Here is a 20842-nt window from a genome sequence, read left to right as displayed (position 1 = left end):
GCAGGGTTTCAAAGCCATACTCCAATAATGCATGCCTCGCAGCAGCACATGTGCTACCCAGGGTTGACGTAAAAAAGTATTGACACTTGGCATTATCAATGGCAGCAAGTAGATCTAACCAGGGCATGCCCCATTGATCAAAGACTGCCTCCGCCACCTTGGTAAGGACATGCCACATTTGGTCTGCCACAGAATGCTTTCTCAGTTTGTCCACTCTAGCATTTAGGGACCCCTAATAGGTGGTTGGCAACCAGGAAGACGCTCAACCACCTCCAGAAGAAAAGTGCCTCCTCACACAGAATCCAGGACCCCACTCCACCTGTTTGTTGCCTTAACACATGGTGGTCATGTTGTCCATAAGGACCTGCACATGCCACACTCTGATGGCAGACAGAAAATGTTTAGGGCCAAAAGGATCGCCCAAATCTCTAAGAGACTGATCTGGATTCAGCTCTCCATAGAATACCAGAGGCCTCTGACCTCTAACTTTAGCAGATGCCCTCCTTCAACCCTAACCCAACAGCAACATCGCTGTCAGAACTGTAAAATGTGGATTGGGGAGATAGAATGGCTCACAGTTGGTAAGGTTGGCATATACCACCCACCCCTGCAGATCCTGTGCGTCTCCTTTGGGTTTTGAATGGAGTTCGAGGGGCGGTCCTGAAAGCTGCGCCCACAGAGATCGAAGGATAAATTATATAGCTTACATGTGCCATCTGGAGTTCAATCTAAGGAGGACAATACGTCTCAGAGTCAACTTCACTCAAACCCAGGACTGATGCCAAATCAGGATCAAATCCTGAATATCCCAGAATCCCTGAACAGGAGGAAAGGTTTGAGTGCCACTGTGTACAGAATCATCCTGATGAATGATATACCACATGTGGGGCTCACGTGTCACTATAGTACATTGATGGTTAATCCTAAGAAAGTCAAGAATTCTAGCTGTCATCCAGAATTGTTCTATGACTAGAGGATGCCTTCAAAAATACTCATTGAGGGACAGGAATATTTGCACTTCCAACCTCCAAAAATGGGCAATGACCACCACCATCATTTCTGTGAACACCCAAGGAAGGTGGTAAGGCTGCAGGGGAGAATAGTAAATTTGAAGTGTTCCTGGCCACCTTGAAACGTAGATAGTGCCTGTGGGACTGTAGGATGGATGTAGTATGTTCTGAAAGTCTAAGGACACCATCCAGTCTCCGAGTGAGTATTTTGAATGGTGTTCAGTGGGCAAATAAGCCTGAGGCCGCCATCGTTTAGAAAGAACAAGTGATGTTAACAGCATCCTTCCCCATTATTTGAGTTCAGTATCTTCTCTACGGCAAAATTGGACAACAGAAGATTGATTTCCTTACCAGTTTTCGAAATGTTCCTTCAAATGTTGCTCCAGTGAGCAGGAATGTGGGTTGAAGAAAAGAGCAAGGGCATAGTCCATTTAAACAATCGGTAACACCCATCTGTCTGAGATGATGAATATCCAGCCAGGTAAGAAATGCTGCGTCCTGCCTCCTACCAGCAAGGGGTGAGGAGTAGGAGGGCAAACTAAAGATGGTGGGTCATATGCCAAAAGGACTGGGTCAACTGCAGCAGTACAGGTTTGGAAGGCTGGTGTTGTCAGTAAGCTAAATTACTGCAATATCCTCGGTCTTTTATGTATCAATAGCCCCAGGGAATGTGTTGTGGTGCAACAGTTCTTAAACCTCTCCAGCACTAAATCATCCTTTTCTCGTAAGAGCCTAGGGCCATAGAAGGAGATGTCCATTCAGGACACCCGTATTTCTCCAGAAAACCCAACGGATCTGGTTAACGCATCCCTTTTGAGTACTGGTGCCAATAGCTCTGCCATGTAGTTTGTAGAGTTCACGCCAGCCTGCAACTCCTACTTGGCTGCACCCTGACCTTCATGTGTGGGTTAGGCTAAAGAAGCCCTGAGGTCCCTCAGGACAACCGGCAAGATATTGCTGACCATATTCCATTATGCGTGGGTGTTCCTCTCAATGAAAAAAAATGATCTGAGCTCTAAACTAGCCAAAGAATTTGGATTGACCTTACTTGTTGAGGCTTATACAATCGGGCTCCCCAATGTAGGATGTTTGGTTATGAAGTGTAGGTCGCCCTGAGCTTGTCTAGGTCACCGAGCCACAGTTCAACTGAAAGCCTGGATTGGACCATGTAGCCATAATGGCATCAGTAAAGGGTTTAATTAAGGTTTAGAGGAAGTAGGACCTGGTTGAAGAATCTCAGTTGACACATTTGTTTTTATCTCCTTGCCGGGCAACTGCAATTCTAATGTGAGAGCTGCAAACAAAGCAGTTTTGTCCATTTGTTGACCAAGTGGAGTCAAGTTCCTGATAAATATAGGTACAATGCATCATCACCATAGAGGAAGGGGTAGCAATAACTTCCTTTTCATCATCATGGTCATCATCCATGTTCTGAGGGACGTTAACATACTGCACTGGATCCGAATCAGAGCTAAAAAGAGAATGAATTCTCTGCTGATATGGATGTCGAGGTAAAAGGCTGCGATTATAATCTGACAGTATAACCCCTGGTTGTGCATTCGTGATTTCATTATGCGACAAAGGCCTGGAACGAGAAACCGTCAGTTCGGAGTCAGACTGTCATCAGGAATAGGCGCCTTCAGAGTTGGCGTCAGTCTGGAAGGAACCAACGTGGACCATATGCACCTGAATGGAATTCAGTACCACAGCCGATACTTGTCAGTTAGTGGACCCTGAAGAGTATGGTGCCAATACAAGCACCACAATGGCAAACTGACATACGTTTCTTTCGTGACTTTTTCCATGCCAAAAGTGCAGGGCCATATCTGAAGGATGTTTGACCAGGGAGCAGAACGGGAAGGATGGAAAGGTCAGTAAAGAGTCCGCTTTAAAATAGAGTCCCCACCAGAAAAAGCATTAGCAACGGTAAGTAACTTATTCTTCTGACAAAGATGTCTATCTGCAGATTCATCACCTTAAAACAGATGCCAAAGCAATACCTCCCTGAAGGTGAGACCTTTCGCTACCTCCGGGTACAAATGTGATCTGTTGTCAGCGAACAGAGTTAATCTGCCCTGGCGTTCAGATTCTGCCAGGTGTTGCCCAACTAGAAGATGTATTAAGGTTCCAGCCATGTCCAGAGGTGCAGGCTCCCCTGGCACAGGGTTCACATCCCCACCCCGTCCTGTTTGTTGCAATACAACATGATAGTGGTGTTGTATGTAAACACCTGGACCAGCCTTCCCATGATGGATGAAAGGCCGCAAAGCAGATGGCCTTCAGCTCCAGAGGGTTGATGTTGAGCAGTTTGTGTGTCAATTACCAGAGTCCTCTTATCTCCACATTTCCCAGGAGGCCACCCCACCCCAGAAGTGGGGCATTGGTCACCACCATTAGCTCTCAATTGTGAAGGTAGAGAGGTCTGCCGCTGATCCAACAGCATTTCTGAAACCACCATGGCAGATCTTTTACAGTCTCCTTCAATACCTGGACTAGATTAGATATTCCACTGGTGCTGTGCCCACTGGGACTTCAGATCCAAATGCAGAGCCTGAGTGTGTCACTTAGCTTGATTCAGCAGAAGGATGCAAAAGACCATCAGGCCCATGAAAAAATCTGACGCACACCTCCACAGAAGGTCCATAGGCAAAATACTACAAGTTCATAGGTATGTAGATTAAGGAGACATACTGAATGAATGCTTTAAATACCAAAATATAACCAATTCATGTGCACGGGTAACAAAAAGTTGATCAAAAATAACAGGCTAAGACTTGAAACAAAGGCAGGCCAAAAACACGTATTTGAATAGGTCAAAAGCTGGAGTTTATAAAGAAGTATAGTTTTGCACAATTCGTGCACAAGTAACAGCTGACATGTTTAGTCAAAGACAACTTTTTCAAGGCTGTAGTGTTCATAAATTATAATAAAAAACATCAGAATAAAAACATTGTATTATAAAGCAATAATATATACAGATGGTAATCGGAGAGTAAATCGCAAGGAGTGACAAGAAGTGAATTACAAGTTACTTACCTTTTGTAACGATGTATCTGGTAGAGACAATTCTAGCTGCAGATTCCTTAACGTAGAATTATCCCCAGGCGTGATACTGGATACAGAATTTTTTTTTGCCACAGCATCTCTGCAAGCCGGGGGACGGCACCACGTGACTCCGCCCTGACGTTGTCCGCATACTTGAGGTCAGTGAGGTCACATAAGTCCCACCCCGGCGCGCTGACATCAGTTTTCTTCGGAGAACTTTTCTGCGCCACAACGGAGAGCCATCACAAACAAAACTGTGAAAGTATGGGAACAGTGTGCGAAAAAAGCAGTGAAACAGAATGGGGAGAAGCAAATGGTGAGGAACAGCACCATTAGGGAGAGTGCCAGGCACTGTGTCACTGAAAGTCATGGAAGGAAAAGAGAAGAGCACCGCTTCGAATGGAGCAACCCTGCAAAGCAAAGGCGATATCCTCCCTGGAAGCAGAAAAACCTGTGAAAAATGACGGGAACGCCAGGATGACGTCGTCATAGCACTTACACACCGCCCTCGCTCGCTTAAGTCAGTTCTTGTACATAGCTTTCCGCGTCAGGAATGCAGAGCTATGCCAGAGACCGACACTGGTGCCATGAAAACTAGGGCCCGCAAAGGGAGATACCTTAACCCTAGATATCGGCTCGCAGAACGGGGAGGTTTGGTGGGGCGGTAAGGAATCTAACACTAACTACTGTTTCTTACAGATATATTGTTACCGAAGGTAAGTAACTTGTGCATCTGAAAGAAACAGGTTAGTGTTAGATTCCTTACCTTAGAATAGATACCCCAGCAATACCAAACCAGGTGGAGGGCCTGCGAACCAATATCACACCAGAAAGTCCTGGAGAACGGAACAGCAGAAAAAGCCATCTCTCCGGACTTGGCTGTTTAGGCAGTAGTGCTTAGCAAACGTGTGGAGCGAGGCCCACATAGCCCCCTGACAGATGTCCTACAAGGGGACTCCCCGACCGAGGACAGTTGTAGCTGCCGTGGACAGAGTGGAATGGGCACGTAGCCACACAGGAGACTCCTTCTTAGCCAAAGAGAAACAGACCTTGATGCACAAAACGACCCACCGAGAGATGGTCCGTTTGTGCACCGCCCGTCCCTTCTTAGTGCCCTCGTAACCAACAAAGAGCTGGTCGTCCATCCGGAACTGGCGTGTGTGATCTAGATTAAAGGAAAGGGCATGTTTTGGTCCAGACGGTGGAGCCCCTCTTCCTCTTTCGAAGGATGCTGAAAGAAGGTGGGCAAGGTGATGGACTGCCCGATGTGAACGGCTGTAACCACCTTGGGCAGGAAAGAAGGCAGAGTTCTCAAGACAACTTTGTCCGGATGGACAGAGAGGAAAGGAGGTTTAGAAGATAGCGCCTGAAGCTCACTCACTCTCCTGGCAGAGGTGATGGCAACCAGGAATAAAGTCTTAAGAGTCAGAAGACGAAGAGTACAATTGTGAAGTGGCTCGAAAGAAGCACACATCAAATAGGTTAGAACAAGGTTCAAGTGCCACTGAGGCATCACAAAGGGAACAGGAGGAAACATTTGTGTGATGCCTTTCAAGAATCTATTTACAACAGGGGTCTTGAAAAGAGAAGGTTGATCAGAAAGCCTCAAAAAAGCTGAAATGGCAGAGAGATAGCCTTTGATAGTGCCCAGAGCAGAGCCTTGCTGGGCAAGAGAAAGAAGAAAGAGGAGAACCTCTGATAGGGGGGCAGAGAGTGGATACACAGCCTTTGCTGTGCTCCATGCCACAAATGTGTTCCACCTGCAGGGGTTTACCGATTTTGTGGAGGGACGCCTGGCTGCCAGAATCACATCACAGACTTCAGGAGGCAAGTCAAATGGCCTCAAATGTCACCACTCAATCTCCACGCATGTAGGTGGAGATGGGTCTGGTTTGAATGAAGGACCCTCCCCTGCTGCTGCGACAGAAGGTCCTCCTGAAGAGGCAGACAAATCGGAGGATCAACTGACATGCTGAGTAGCCCGGGACACCAGTATCTTCGTGCTCAGTCCGGAGCTGCAAGAATGACATGGGACCGGTCGCGCCGGATCTTCTTCAGCACTCTGGGCAGAAGTGGTATAGGCGGAAAGGCGTACAACAGACTGCAGCTACACTCGTGACGTAAAGCGTCTCCTGGCTCAACTGGCACCGCAGGATCCGGACCGGGGCTGGAACCGGGGACGGCGTCGGGGCGACACCCAAGGTGATGGCGCCAGCGGAGGGGTCGTAAGGTCGACTGGCGTCGTCACGGATCCAGGCCTGGTTCCTGAGGAGCGTTGGGACCGGAGTCGTCGATGGCGCCGGGGCCGAAGCACCCGACTGTGCCGGGGCCGGAGCCGCCGGCCCGCTAGGGCTCCCAGACGGACCCGCGGGGCCCGAAGGCTCATCGGCGGGTTCCGACGGAGGGAAGCGCGACCTCATGGCCGTGAGGAAAGCATTAATCTCCTCCCGCGTCGCGCGCAGTCCCGGGATCCGCGGGTATGGAGCTGGACGCAGAGCTTGCGGCTCCGGTGGAGCCGCTTGGGCAGTGTTGCCCGAACCACCGGCCGCGTCGCGCGAGCGTCGGGGGGAGTCAGAAGAGCGATGGCGCTTCTTCGACTTCTTTTTGGAGAGCTTCGACTTACCTGAGGACTTGCAGCCCGACAAGTGGTGTTGACTCGTCGAGCGGCGATGACTGCGGCACTGCGACTGGTCCCTTGACCTCCTCCTGGACCGGGTCCTCGAGCGGCGCGGGGCTGACTGCCAGAGCTCGAAACGCTTACGGGACTGCTACCGCATAGCCTTCGAAGTAAAGGCCCGGCAGTCGGGGCACGACTTGTCACCATGATCGGCCGCGAGAAAGTAAAGGCACCGACGGTGGGGGTCTCTCACCGACATCAATCGGTGACAATCGTCGCAGGGTTTGAACGCGGGAATCCCTACTGACACCGCGAGTCGAGGATCGACTAGAGAAGTGATCCAAAACAGAACAAAAAGTTAGTCAAAAAATGACTAAGAGTACTGCTCTTCCCGGATCTGCGCTTGCTGGCGTGGAAAAAAGAAGAACTGACGACAGCGCACGACGTTGGTGTCTAAGTGCTCTGACGACGTCATCCCAGCGATAATGTCGCCGACGACTGAGGCGGAGCCGCAGACGACGCCTACTGACGCGCAGCGGTACTGCTACACAAAACGTTCCGGATCCAGTCTGACGCCTGGGGATATTCCAAGGTAAGGAATCTAACACTAACCGGTTTCTTTCAGATTTTAGTGTTAGTATTATTTGTTTAATTTTCTTCATTAAAAAAAAAAAGGAGTTGATAGTGTTGGTATTGGTTACTTGCTCTAGCTGGGAGACTCTTATTGTGAAATACATAGAAAGTGTTCAGATTGCCCTCCAGTATCTTCCATGATCATACAGGGTAAAGATTTGTATTATAGATGCAATTTACTGATTTCCAAACTGCACTTTGATTCCCTTTCTTAACAATCGCAGTTATCATATGCAATTTGTGACAAAACAATATTTGTTAAAATTATTTTTCATTAACCTACTGTACTGTTTTTATAGAATGATTAGGTCTCCTGGTGCATCCTTGTCCAAACAATCTTTGATATAATTGGAATTTAATATCTATTTGATGACAATATTTATCAAACCATTTAAACCTGGTTGTGCGTAAAGTTTAAGTATCTCTTTTTATTTGAGGCATTATTGAGGTCTCAAAGCAGGCAACAGCATTATCATTAAAAGAACTGTACTAAGTAAATTTATTACTATTTAAATTAATTTCTTCTTGGAAAAATAGGAAATTTGATAATTCATCAGTTGTTGCAGAAGGATGGAAACTATTTTATTGCGATTCTAGGGCAAACAATGATTTCCCTTTCATCAAAAAAACTGTCTAGTCTAGATCGGCCAATGATCACTACCTTCAATATGGAGTAATTTGATAACTAAAAAAAGACTAAATTGTATAATAGGGAAAAAAGGATGTACTCTATAGGAGAGATTAATTGGCCAAGCCATATAATACAAATGCAATTCGACAGGGTAATAACAATGGGGTTGGGTGGGACAATAGATGAAAAACTATAGAAGCATTTTAAATTTGTGAGTTAAGAAGTGATGGTTTTAGGCAAGGAGCATGTAATTCAAATCTTCTAAACTTGACTTATTTAAAAAACAAAGCAATTATTTAGCCTGGGATATATTACCGACCAAGGTTAGTGAGATGAGGGGTAAAAAACACCTTCACAATACAGATGTATTTTGTATGGAGAAGTCAGGCTGCTCGAACTTCTATGGAAAGCAAATTGGTTTTAAATTAAGTGTCTGGTACTTCTTCATAAAGGTATTTTCATATAACCACAACAGACAGCATGACCTACAATTTCAAGCAACATGCTGGAGTCCCATCCACAGAGTTTAACACAAGTTTTTGAGTCATATAGAAAAATACTCATACCCAATGCAACAGACTTTCTAATGCAATGTGCTGCAGTCACACCTCAAAATGTGTCATAGTTAACTTGACAAAAAATTACAATAAAAAGAAACAGTGAAAAACACAAAATAGCATGAACATCATGTACGTGTAGATGAATCATTAAGAAATGAAGAGTGAGGAAGATAAAATAATCTGCTTAAAATGTATTTTATTGCCAGTTGGCCAAGATGGCGGCGTGAGCAGATGTGCTGCTCCGAGGCTCCCGCCGACGGCCTGTAATAGCACCGGCTTTTGGGAAGTTTTCAGCTGCTGTCGGCCCAACACTGAGGCTGGTGGGGTTCCGGTGCTGCTGCAACGCTGGACCTAGACAGTGGGGAGACCTGGTGTGAGCATTCTCTGAACGAGGACATGGGGTCCTGGTAACGGCTGGAAGGACAACACGCGGCCGGGGGTCGGAACCAGCGGCAGGGATAGAGCAGCAGTCGGCACTAAGAACTGCCGCCCGGGTGGCACAGAGCAACGGACTCCGGAGGAGTATTGAAATGCCCGATGGGGAGCCAGCAACACACATCTTGCCTGTCATTTTGAGAACGGGACCAGTGGCTGCAGCTCGTGCAGATACAGTCGAGGGCCCAGCAGGGATCTCGAGGCCCTCCCGTTCCGGTACGGGGGCGCACCCGACTAGCTCGTCCCCATTTCGTTAGGTAGGACGAGAGCCGGGTGGCCTGACTGAAGCACCGCGGGCAGCGTCTCCTGGGGCCTGGGCTTGTACCCAGCCCGGCGGTAGTAGGCACTGCACGCGGGAGTGCTGGGGAATGAAAGGACGCAGGAGAGAGGGGCCCAGCAGACATTGTGGCCCGCAGCGGGATGACCGCCATTTCATCAAATACGGAAGCAGGCCGCGTCGGGCCAGGTAAGTGGAGGCCTGGTCCTAGAGGGAGGTGAAGGACACCAGGAGCACACTGAGAGGCCCGGCAAGGAAGGAACTGCCGGGTGTGACAGGGGCGGCTTGGTGGTTCCCCCGGGCGCTGTGACTAGCGGGGGAGAGAGAGCTCCGGCTGGCAACAACTGCGGGCTAATAACTACCACACAGTCGTGGCGCCTCACTGAATGCAGCTGCGGCCTGCTGCGCGCCCGGGCCTATAATTTGGCACATTGCCCAGGGGTGAGTCCGGCTTGACTGTTACAGTGTAAGGGAGACCCGGCCTGCAGCACAAGAGGCAGGGGAGAGGCAGCCGGCTGCGGTAGACTGTGGGAGGGATCGGGCCTCGCAGCCGGCCGACCCCCGCAAGAGGCCTGGCACCCCGAACCACCAGGGCACTGAGAGCCAGCAATTACACATAGCTGCTGGGGAGGGCCCACACAAACACGCATAGACGAGCCGGCTGAGGGAGGAGGATCTCAATGGCTTGTTGGCACCCTTGAGAGGCAGAGATAACTGGGGGCAGACTAGTGGCTGCGGCACCAGACCGGGACAGGCAAGTGCGGCAGTGGGGGTGCGTACTGGAGGTGGGGAGGAGCGGCGTAGAGGATAGCCAAGGAGGAAGGTGGGTCAGCATCGGCCCATAGGACCTGACACAGACCCTGGCAGCGTGGCTACCCCCGGGAGCTGCAGGCAGAAGTGTGGACTGTGCAACCCATTGCAGCCCTCTGGTTGGGACACTGGTAGACACTAGACACTGAGGGGGGAGTCAGACGCGGTGGCACAGAGGCCCTTCCACAGCCACCTTGGGTCAAATCAGGGCGAGCTATGTCCTCCTCCAGGGGACGCAAGGACAAGACCCTTAAAGACTTGTTTGCCAAAGAACAAGCTGGACAAATAGCTTCCTACATGGCGGCGGGTGCCTCTGGCCAGACATCAGAGCGGGACAAGGGCGCAGAACCAATCACCAAGGCATTCCTCAAGTCTATGTTTGTTGCACTGAGGGACAACATCCACATTCTCAAGCAGGAGTGCACATCGGAGATCAGGGAGGTCCGGCGAGACGTGGACGGCATTGGAGAAAGGGTCGCTGATCTGGAAGGCAAGAGCGACGGAAGAGACACGGAGATAGCAGCACTTCTGCAGGAGATCCTCAGGATACATGATCAACAAGTCGACCTCCAAACCCACCTTGAGCACCTGGAAAACCGCTCCCATCGCCATAATATCCGGATCAGGGGAGTGAAGGTGGACGGCGACTCGAAAGACTTTTTCACCTACTAGAAGGAACTCTTCAATCGCATTCTGGGTAGACTCCTGGAGACGGAACTGCGCTTGGACCGTGCACACAGTGTGGGTCCTCAGCGGGCACCATTGGCTCCACAGTCGTACATATTAGTCTGTGTCCAAGACTATTGCACCAGAGAAGCTATCCTCCAAAAAGCGCATCAAATGCATCCCCTGAAGTTTCGCAACCAAACACTGGTGCTGTATCAGGACTTATCCGCCCTCACCTTGCAAAAAAGAAGAAGAACCTTCAAGCCTGTCACTATGCACCTCCAGCAGCGCAATATACCTTACAGCTGGGGCCATCCATTCAGATTGGTGTTCCCCATGGATAACACTGTACCAAGTACGAACATTGTCGGAGGCTTGCAGGCTGCTGGGTATGGAAACCCCGAAGGAAGAGAGTGGGGACGAGAGCCCTAAAGAAGAGGTTGATGACTCCAGACCCAGTTGGCGACAGCAGGGGGGCAGGCGCCGTCCCAGGAAGCCCCAGGAAGCCCCCTGCTGCGGAAAGTACAAAAGGCCAGAACTTGGCTCTGGAGGCTGTCTCCGCGGAACTATCCAACTCCAAACCTGGCTGACTTTACACGCTATTTTTAGCCGACTGGCTGCTTTATTAATGCCCAGGTCATTGGCGGGAGGGGGGCTCTTTCACTGTTGGTAGACTTACCCCATTGCATTCTTCCCAATCACCGATGGTTGATGGACTATGTGTTACTAATATTTTCTTCAGATTGTTCTTCATTTTGGATTTTATTGGGGATTTTACGGGGAGAACCGGTGTTCCACATCCACTTTCCTTTTAGAGTTACCGCAGCTCCACACGCCCACGAGGCCCTCAGTCGTCTGACCACCCCGCACTCTGGCGGGACCATGTATGGAACCTTATCTACACACACGATTAGATACCAGTAATGCCTGCCACAACGCTTAAGAAGTTAACCCTCAATGTGCGGGGTCCTAATAACCCAGTGAAACGCAGAGCAGTCCTGTCATGCCTACAAAACACCCAAGCCGATCTCCGTCTACTACAAGAAACCCACCTCCTAGCAAGAGACTGCCACCGTCTTCGGGCCCGGAAATTTTCCACTCAATTCTTTTTCTCAGGTCCTACTAAAACAGCTGGGGTGGTGAACTTAGTGGCTTAGAGGTTTAAGGGAGAGGTCCTACATAAGGAAGCCGAGATTAAGGGAAGACTCCGGACTATCGGCTCCCTGTACTCCCCTAATGAGGGCCAGGAACGGTTCTTACACTCCGCTCTCACGGAAGCCGCAGCCACGACTGACAACAATGTCATTCTAGGGGGCGACCTAAACCAAGTTTTTTATAACATTAAGGACAGATCCAGCTATCGCACTCATCAGACAGGTTCACTCTCTGCAGAGGGACTTGGCGACTGAAGGAACTGGGGTTATGCGACCTACGGCATAGCTTTCACCCTCTTGATTGGGAGTACTCCTATTACTCCAATGCACACAAGACTTATGCGAGACTGGACCATTTCTTAGTATCTGCACCAGTGCGTGCACTCATGACTACTGTTGACATAGGAGTTGCCTCGCTTTCGGATCACGCTCCAGTACTCGCCACTCTCAACCTCCCACCCATATCACGGCCCGCCCGGGTATGGCACCTTAGGGACACTCTCCTGCACCGTGAGGAAATAGTCAAACGCCTACAGCGGTCCATCGTCGATTACCTCTCACATAATGCCAACTCGGACACAACCCTCGCAACGCAATGGGCGGCGCTGAAAGGCAGTCGTTAGGGGGGAGTTAATCGCCATCTTGGCTGCAGACAATGTGGAGCGCAGGCGCAAAAGGGAAGATCTCACGCAACAAACCCGGGAGCTAGAACAGATGCACCAGAGGACAGGAACCACGCGGGAGTGGCAACAGATTAAAGCCATGCACCACCAATTAGCAGCGCTTAACCAAGATAGGGCGGAATTCACAGTGCTGCGATAGTGGCACGCCTACTATGCCAGAGGGGGGGGGGACAGGTGCGGACGCCTCCTCGCCCACAGGTTGAGGAAGGCCCGCCAAAGGCAGGGGGTCAGGGAGATCAATCGGGCAGATGGTAAATGCGTGTCGGAAGATGATTCCATAGCTGAAGCATTTTGCGATTTCTATGCCACCCTTTACACTGGTGCCCTGTTAGAAAGCTCAGATGGAGCTGCCTTCCTGGATTCTGTTACTCTGCCAACTCTGACCAAAGCCCAGGCTGACCACCTCGACAGAAACATGTAAACAGAGGAGGTCATCGCAGCTATATCTCGTCTCAAGCTTGCGCAAGCCCCCGGGCCGGATGGCTTCTCAGCTATCTTTTACAAGACGTTTTGTACCTTGCTCGCCCCGCTCCTCACCCAGCTGTTTAGTTCCTTTGCCGACCCAGGAGCGATCCCGAGTGATCTCTTAGGGGCCTCCATAGCGGTAATCCCAAAACCCGGGAAGGATAAATCTAAATAAGGAGCATATCGCCCAATATCACTCCTTAACATAGATCTTAAATTGTATACAGGGATTCTAACCACTCGTCTTGCCCCCCATATGCCCGGTCTCATTGACCCGGACCAAGCGGGATTAATTCCTGAACGCCAAACATCGGATAATACCAAACTGATTCTACATCTCATCGAGAAGGCTACATGGGTGCCGGGGAATACATAATGCTAGCAATCGATGCCGAGAAGGCATTCGATCGTGTTCACTGCCCTTACCTGGAACTGGTTTTAGAACGAGTGGGAATGGGGGAAAGATTTCGCACATATGTCCTCAATTGCTATAAGTTTCCCACAGCTACGGTCCGAGTGAATGGACACACCTCCTCCCGATTCCCTATTGAAAGAGGCATGAGACAGGGGTGTCCATTGACGCCCCTTCTCTTTGCCCTCTAAATGGACCCTCTAGCTCAGAGAATGCGGCAGAACCCAGCGATTACCGGGATCAAATACGGCTGCTATGTCCATACGATTAGCTTATATGCGGACGACATGTTAATATCACTTGCTAACCCGAGGAGCGCATTGCCGGCATGCTTAGCGGATTTGGATGCCTTTCCTCGGGACGCAGGATTTAAGGTAAATACGGATAAATCGATGGCCCTGGACCTGTCTCTGTCATGACCCACCCGGGAATATTTGCAAAACCTGCTTCCCATCCAATGGGTGGCGGATACAATTCCATATCTAGGGATTCAGCTGGTTTCCTCCCTCCCTGCAGTGGTTACTACTAATTATGCACTACTGCGTGGGAAGATCCGCCGAGAACTCGGCCAATGGAAGCATTGCCCCCTATCATGGCTAGGCAAAATTGCTGCGGTCAAAAGGACCATTCTACCACAGATCCTCTATCTCTTACGCAACAGTCCTCTCCGACCACCTGCAGGTTGGATACGGCAGACACAATCTGACCTAATCTCAGTTCATCTGGAGTGGTCGGACACCACGAAGAAGACGTACACTGGTGACGCTTGCTACTGAGGAGGGAGGTCTTGGAGTCCCTGATCTCCGGCTCTACTTTCAAGCAGCTGAACTGCGGCACTTGGCTGAGTGGAGAAGATGGGAATCGGAGAAACACTGGTTGTTTCAGGGCCAGGCGGTGGTGGAAACGACCCTTACAAGAAACTAGTTTCCTGCGCAGGCCCCAATAGGCCCCCTAATTTGTACGCCTCGTACATTACACTGGTTCCCCTTGAGGTGTGGGATGGGACCTTCCCCTCTCCGCTTACCCCATTGATCGACAACCATGATTTTACTCCTGGTATGGACACGGTTGCTTTTGCAGGATGGAGCCCCGCTGGATGACGTTTTCTGTATCACATGTATGGCGCTGAGGGGGTCATCCTGTTCTCCCAATTTAGGCAGGAATATGGGCTCCCGGAGATGGATAGGCTTAGATATCTACAATTAAGACATTGGGCAATTCAATTACAGGTCCGCTCTGAGGCAGACAGGCACCTTTCCCCTTACGAAAGATGGCTCATCACTCGCACGTCAGATAAAAAGCTAATCTCTGATCTCTACAAGATGCTACAGGTCAAGCACACACACGTACAATTCCAGCAGAGAGCGGGGGAGAGAGAACTGGGCAGGACACTCAGCCACAAAGAGTGGGACGGAATATACTACAGGGCCTGCATATCACATGGGGCTTACGGAAATGCTCACGAAGATCATAACATACTGGTATTATACTCCGGAGCGTTTACATGCAATGGACCGCACCCGGGAGGCGACATGTTGGCGTGGCTGTGGCCAGGTGGACAATTTAGTAAATTTGTTATGGGAGTGTGAACATGTTCAAACTTACTGGACCCAGGTGTTAGATGAGGTGGACAAGCACTTTGAGACTGAGATCCCACGCTATCCAGCATATGTTCTGCTGGCTCTCCACAATCCCTTGACTTACCCACTACGATCTCGAAGAGACAGACAGATGGCCATTGCACTGGGGTCAGCAACACAAAACATACTAACACACTAGCGCACTCCCAACACCCCAACCTTTACAGGCTGGCTGCACCGTCTGTGGCTTGTACTTGGCATGGAGAAACTGAAACGTACCATGGCGGGGGAGGTATATAAATATGATGAATTGTGGCAACCCTTTCTGTCGCTCTTAGCTACCGAATTCCAAGAGGTCACATGCCCCTGATATCTCTGGCTGCTGCGCATTAGATTCACGACGGGCTGACTGCTGAGGGAGGTCACTAGGGGTTTAGCATAGCTTAGGTAGTGGACGTGGAGCACAGGGGAGGGGTGGGGTCATATGGGTAGGGGGACACCGGGACCCTAGGGGGTGTCTTTTTTCCTTTTCTTAACTGTTAACCCATGTATGTGACATTAGCCCGAAATGCGCCCACTGTTAGAGTTTGCGCCTTTGATTCGCTTTGTCCAGGCGTATGTGCCACAGCACTGTTTGAGGATAGCTAAACATACGTGGTTATGTTTGTGTGTTGCAAACTTAAAGAAATTTAAACCATAAAATGTATTTTATTGTACCCATTAACTTACTTGTGTGAGTGCAGGGTGCTCACACCATTTCTCCAACAACTGTTTCACTTCTTTGGTGAACTCATTAAGCACAGGTTGGCACTGTCGGACCTGCTCAAGATTGGGGTGCTGATAGAAGTCATATGAGCTTTCATGTTGTACAACAATATCCGAGGACAGATCTACTGATACAGTGTTCCGAAGGAGTTTGCTAGCCAAGAGCAGGCTGCCAAGCAGTTGATCATTCAAATCAGCACCTACAAACAACAAACAAAAATAAGAACAAAAGTGAAGAATGGTCTCGATACAGATAACATACTCCAAGGTGCATTCTCTAACAAGGTTAAGAAACTGTGATTGTGAATTTTTCAAGCAGGATATATTAGACTAGGTCTACTGTATCCTGCTTGACATTTACTATACTAAAATTAAGAAGGAATTCATTAAGGTGCTGTGAGACATTATGTTTATGATAAACATACAGTAAGGAAATTATACTTAATAATAACAGTCTTACTGTTGTATAAGCTATAGACTCGCCATTATTGTTACATTTAGTGGCTATATCCTTAATTAAACAGTGGTTCCGAAAATAAACAGCATTGTTGGCATATAATCCTGGACATCTGTAATACACTGCTTTTGCTTAAGTGATGGCAACCTCAATGCTTTCTAAATTAGCAAGAACTGAAGACACTGATACACATGGCATGCCCAGATTAGGATCCTTCAATGGGTATTCATTTTCCTGGCAAGAGGATTGAAAGAACTTTGAATACAGTTTAAAGTTGAGGATGGTCCCTTAACAATGTACAGCTTTGAGTAGGAACTGGCAAAGGATTGGGGCCCAGCTGTGGCTAGGTAGGGGGGCAGAGTGTTCCCCCAATCACTCTGCCTCCCATCCCCTTTGTCTCCACAGTGCGTCTGTCAAAGGAGAATAGCTACTGTAGCTGGCATTTCTGAACCAGACTATAATGTTTGGCTCAGTAGCACAATGAATTAGACATGGAGATCCTTTAAATCCTAAAAAAAAAAGACTCGTACATTATCTTTATCCCAGTTTATGGTGGGATTTTGCTTGAGGCAGGTTTTACTATTTTTGTGGAAAACTAAACAGCTGGGGATTCAACTTGCTGAGTTCTCCAGTGTTACCTCAAGAGTTGGATACCACTGATGCAGAAGGGCTGATTTATCTAAGCAAAGTAGCTACATTCTATTTAATCGATGGCCACCCTATCCACTGACCTCAGTTTTATTATTCAGTTTAGAAACTGAAGGCAAGTCACAAAATCCTCACCATTCACCTGAGCATATCTCCTTGAAATAACATTTGCAATATGTCAATGTTATAGAAAATCTAGCAACTACCCTGTAGATGCTCCAAAAACACTTGGCATCTGCAGGTTTTAACCAAGTCTCCTAGGAAAGTACCCCTTTTGGTTTGGCATAGTTAAACTACCCCCCCCCCCCCCCCCCCCACCCCTGACGTGTTGCCAGACTGATGAATCTTTGACTGAATGTTCAGTGGGTCCCTGCTAACCAGGTTCCAAGTGCCTGTGTTATTTCCCAAAAACGTACTTTCGGTTCCACAATTGGCTCACATACAAGTCCCTCGTAAAAGGTACCAGTGGTACCAAGGGCACTGTGACCAGAGAGGGTATCGAAGGCCTTTCGCATGCATTGTGCCACCCTAAGAGACCTTCACCAAACACATGCACACTGCCGCCTGCAAGTTTTGGTGCAGAAAAAAGTGAAGAGTCGACCTGGCACACAGTGTGTCAGGCCCACCAGCACTGCAAGAGGCATAGGAAAGTCACCAAGGCCTGGTGCACTACACATCATGCGAGGGCATGCCTCCATGTGCAGATATGCCCCTATAATGTCTTAGTCCATTCTTAGTGCACAGTAAAGCCATACTGAGTACACAGGCTGGAAGCTTGTCGCTACGAGTTCTACGGCTCTACAATGGCTTCATCGGATTCCAAGATATTTGGTACCAAACATCTCAGATTAATGAGCCCAGACTAAAGGCAGTGTTGGATTAATTAATTAATACCAATCCACTAGTGTGGGCTTGACTAGTCAGGAAGGCCAGCTCTAAGGCGGTGCGACCGGTGCCACTGTACCGGGTGCTGACTGACCAGCAAAAGAATAGTTGAAAAATGCAGGACCCTCATCGATAACTGCTTAAATCCTACTGCCACTGCTGCTGAAATTTTGAACGATTATGACACAATAGTGAAAACTATAGGAAATGAACTGACCAAACCCAGAAAACAAAACAACACACAAAGAAAAGGATGGTTTAATACCCAGTGTACAAAAGCCTATTCTAACTTAAAGAAAGCCCTAGCAAAAAAAGAACGAAACAGAGAAGAGATAGTGAAACTAAGGAAATCATACGCGCACGCACTTAAACAAAGGAAACAAGCATTGGAAATGCAATAGGTCTCGCATTAGAAAAGTTGGAGCTATTGGTCTTGTAAATGACAAATATTTCATTTATTTGTTGGTTTTTAAAATAGCTAAATTGATAGCTTTGTCATTTACAACACCAATAGTAATAACTTTCGCGAATGTGACACCTATAGCATTTGGAATGCAACATGTTTTGTATTTACGTTACTTAGATGGCAGCTCTGGTAGTTAGGCCACATCTCTAGAGAGCAGGAGAGTGCAGCGGGGGAGAGCAGCACAGCAATGCAATAGGTTTCGCATTAGGAAATTTTGAGCTATTGGTATTGTAAAGGACACATTTTTTATTTATGTGCTTGTTTTGAAAGTAGCGAAAGTAATAGCTTTGTTATTTACAATGCCAATAGTTTTATGTTTCGCAAATGTGACACCTATTGTAACACAATATGTGTTGCAGCACTGAGTGGTGTGAGGGTGAGGGGGGTGAGGGTATGTGAGGGTGAGTAAGGTGAGTGAGGGGGGTGAGGGTGTGTGACGGTGTGTGAGGGTGAGGGTGTGTGAGGGTGTGTGAGGGTGAGTGAGGGGGTGTGAGGGTGAGGGTGTGTGACGGTGTGTGAGGGTGAGGGTGTGTGACGGTGTGTGAGGGTGAGGGTGTGTGAGGGGGTGAGGGTGTGGGTTAGGGGGTGTGAGGGTGAGGGTGTGAGGGTGACTGAGGGTGTGTGAGGGGATGAGGGTAAGGGTGTGTGAGGGTGAGGGGGGTGATGGTGAGAGGGCGCGAGGGTGAGGGTGTGAGGCGGAGTGAGGGTGAGAGGGTTGTGAGGGTGTGAGGGGAGCGAGGGTGTGAGATGGTGAGGGTGTAAGAGGGTGAGGGGGTGTTAGGGTGAGGGTGTGTGTGTGTGAGTGTGTGTGGGTGTGAGGGGGTGAGCGTGAGAGGGCTATACAGATAAGGCTTAGAGTGCATGTGCAGCGCTACATCGATAGAGCTCAGAGAGTGCATGTACAGCGCTACATCGATAGAGCTCAGAGAGTGCATGTACAGCGCTACATCGATAGGCTCAGAGTGCCTTACAGCACTATGATAAAACTCAGAGGGCATGTACAGCACTATACAGATAAAGCTCAGAGTGCATATACAGCGCTACATCGATAGAGCTCAGAGAGTGCATGTACAGCGCTATATCGATAGAGCTCAGAGAGTGCATGTACAGCACTACATCGATAGAGCTCAGAGAGTGCATGTACAGCGCTACATCGATGGAGCTCAGAGAGTGCATGTACAGCGCTACATCGATAGGCTCAGAGTGCCTTACTGCGCTATGATATAACTCAGAGGGCATGTCCAGCGCTATACAGATAAAGCTCAGAGTGCATGTACAGTGCTAATTCGATAAAGCTCAGAATGCATGTACAGCGCTATGATCGAACTCAGAGTGAATGTACAGCGCTACATCGATAGGCTGAGTGCCTGTACAGCGCTACATGGACAAAGCTCAGTGTGCATGTACAGTACTGAATGCACAAATAGACAGTCGTTAAGCGGGGGGTAGAGGAATGACTGGCTTTTGACATAAACAACCCCTCCGTCGGTCCAGCCGAGCCTGAACAATACAGCTTTTGTGTGGCGCTGCAGCTCGCACCTTGCACCCGGGGCTATTTTTCCTCCCCGGGAACCTGGTCTGGTTTAAGTGCGGTGGAGGCAGGAGACCATGTATCCTGACGTGCTGCTGTTGTAGAGATTTTGTAGAGAGCCAACAGGTTTTTTCCAAGCGCTTCGGAGCTTGCTGCAGCTGGGTCCTTGCAAACGCGCAGGACTTCAAGAAGTAAAGGAGTGCAGTGCAGTGACAGTAGAAAACCATTGTACAGTTGTAAGTTTAGTGATTCTGTGTAAAAAAAAAACTCAAAATATCTTCACGATCAACAGGGCGGGTCACTCAAAATTACAGTTCATCAGCCAAGTAACAACACTTTCCAAAGATGTTCAACAATCAAAGACCACTTTCGCCCTAGTTGCTTGCTGCTCGGTGTTGGATGTTTGACGTGTTTTTACAGTAGCGGACGTTCTGGTGTGGCCAGTAATGACACCATGCCAAGGAAACAATGAATTAACACCTATTACTATGGTAACAATAAAACCTGTGGCCATCTAGGCACTGTACAACCCCAGAGTAGCCCTTCATTAGAGAATTTCATTCCAAAATCAGGAAACAGAAAGAAGCCCTGGGTATGCAAATTTACTGTAGCAAATTAGCGCAAGTGACTTTAAGCCCACTTTGACCCTTGTCACATCACACGTTTGCCCACTTATCACAGCCTGACCTCTCGACAACTGACTCCTCCTAAAGTAAAAGGCTAGAGGGGGCAATGGGTGGAGTTTAGAGAAATTAAACAGAATTCTTAGAAGTGTGTTTACTTTCTTTTCCTGACGCTGCCTTCGTGGTTTCTGAGACCAGGGGTAGAGAAGTACCAGCAACAACGAGCACTGGCAACAACTACCCCTTTCTACTTTTATTTGACACTCATGCCCTTTTTTAGCTTTAATGAATTCAAGCAGAAGTTCTGATCATTAAAGCCATTGGATGGTGGGAGCAGGACAGCCAATCAGATTCCTTGAAATGCAAAGGCTCTAAGATTCCTGGTTTCCGGAAGTGCCGACCGGAATATTATAGGAGGCAGCAGGCAGAACATTCATGTGCTAACAACATTACGGGCCTTCACGCCGCTCATGAAGGCCAAATAACGTT

The 20842-nt window shown here is 48.7% G+C and overlaps 1 protein-coding gene across 1 annotated transcript in view; it reads right to left on the bottom strand.

Annotated features, from left to right (window-relative positions):
* The window catches only part of MDN1 (midasin AAA ATPase 1), a 2142100-nt gene that overhangs the window by 766399 nt on the left and 1354859 nt on the right, over positions 1–20842 (bottom strand). The window contains exon 66 of the mRNA XM_086926648.1: positions 15708–15943. Coding sequence (XP_086782774.1) covers positions 15708–15943 — 236 coding nt within the window. The remainder of the gene's footprint in view (positions 1–15707; positions 15944–20842) is intronic.

This window comes from Lissotriton vulgaris, chromosome 6 (genome assembly GCF_964263255.1).
Source record: "Lissotriton vulgaris chromosome 6, aLisVul1.2, whole genome shotgun sequence".
In the NCBI taxonomy this organism is placed as follows: Eukaryota; Metazoa; Chordata; class Amphibia; order Caudata; family Salamandridae; genus Lissotriton; species Lissotriton vulgaris.
Note: the sequence above shows the minus strand (reverse complement) of the source record. Positions and strands in the feature narration are given on the sequence as shown.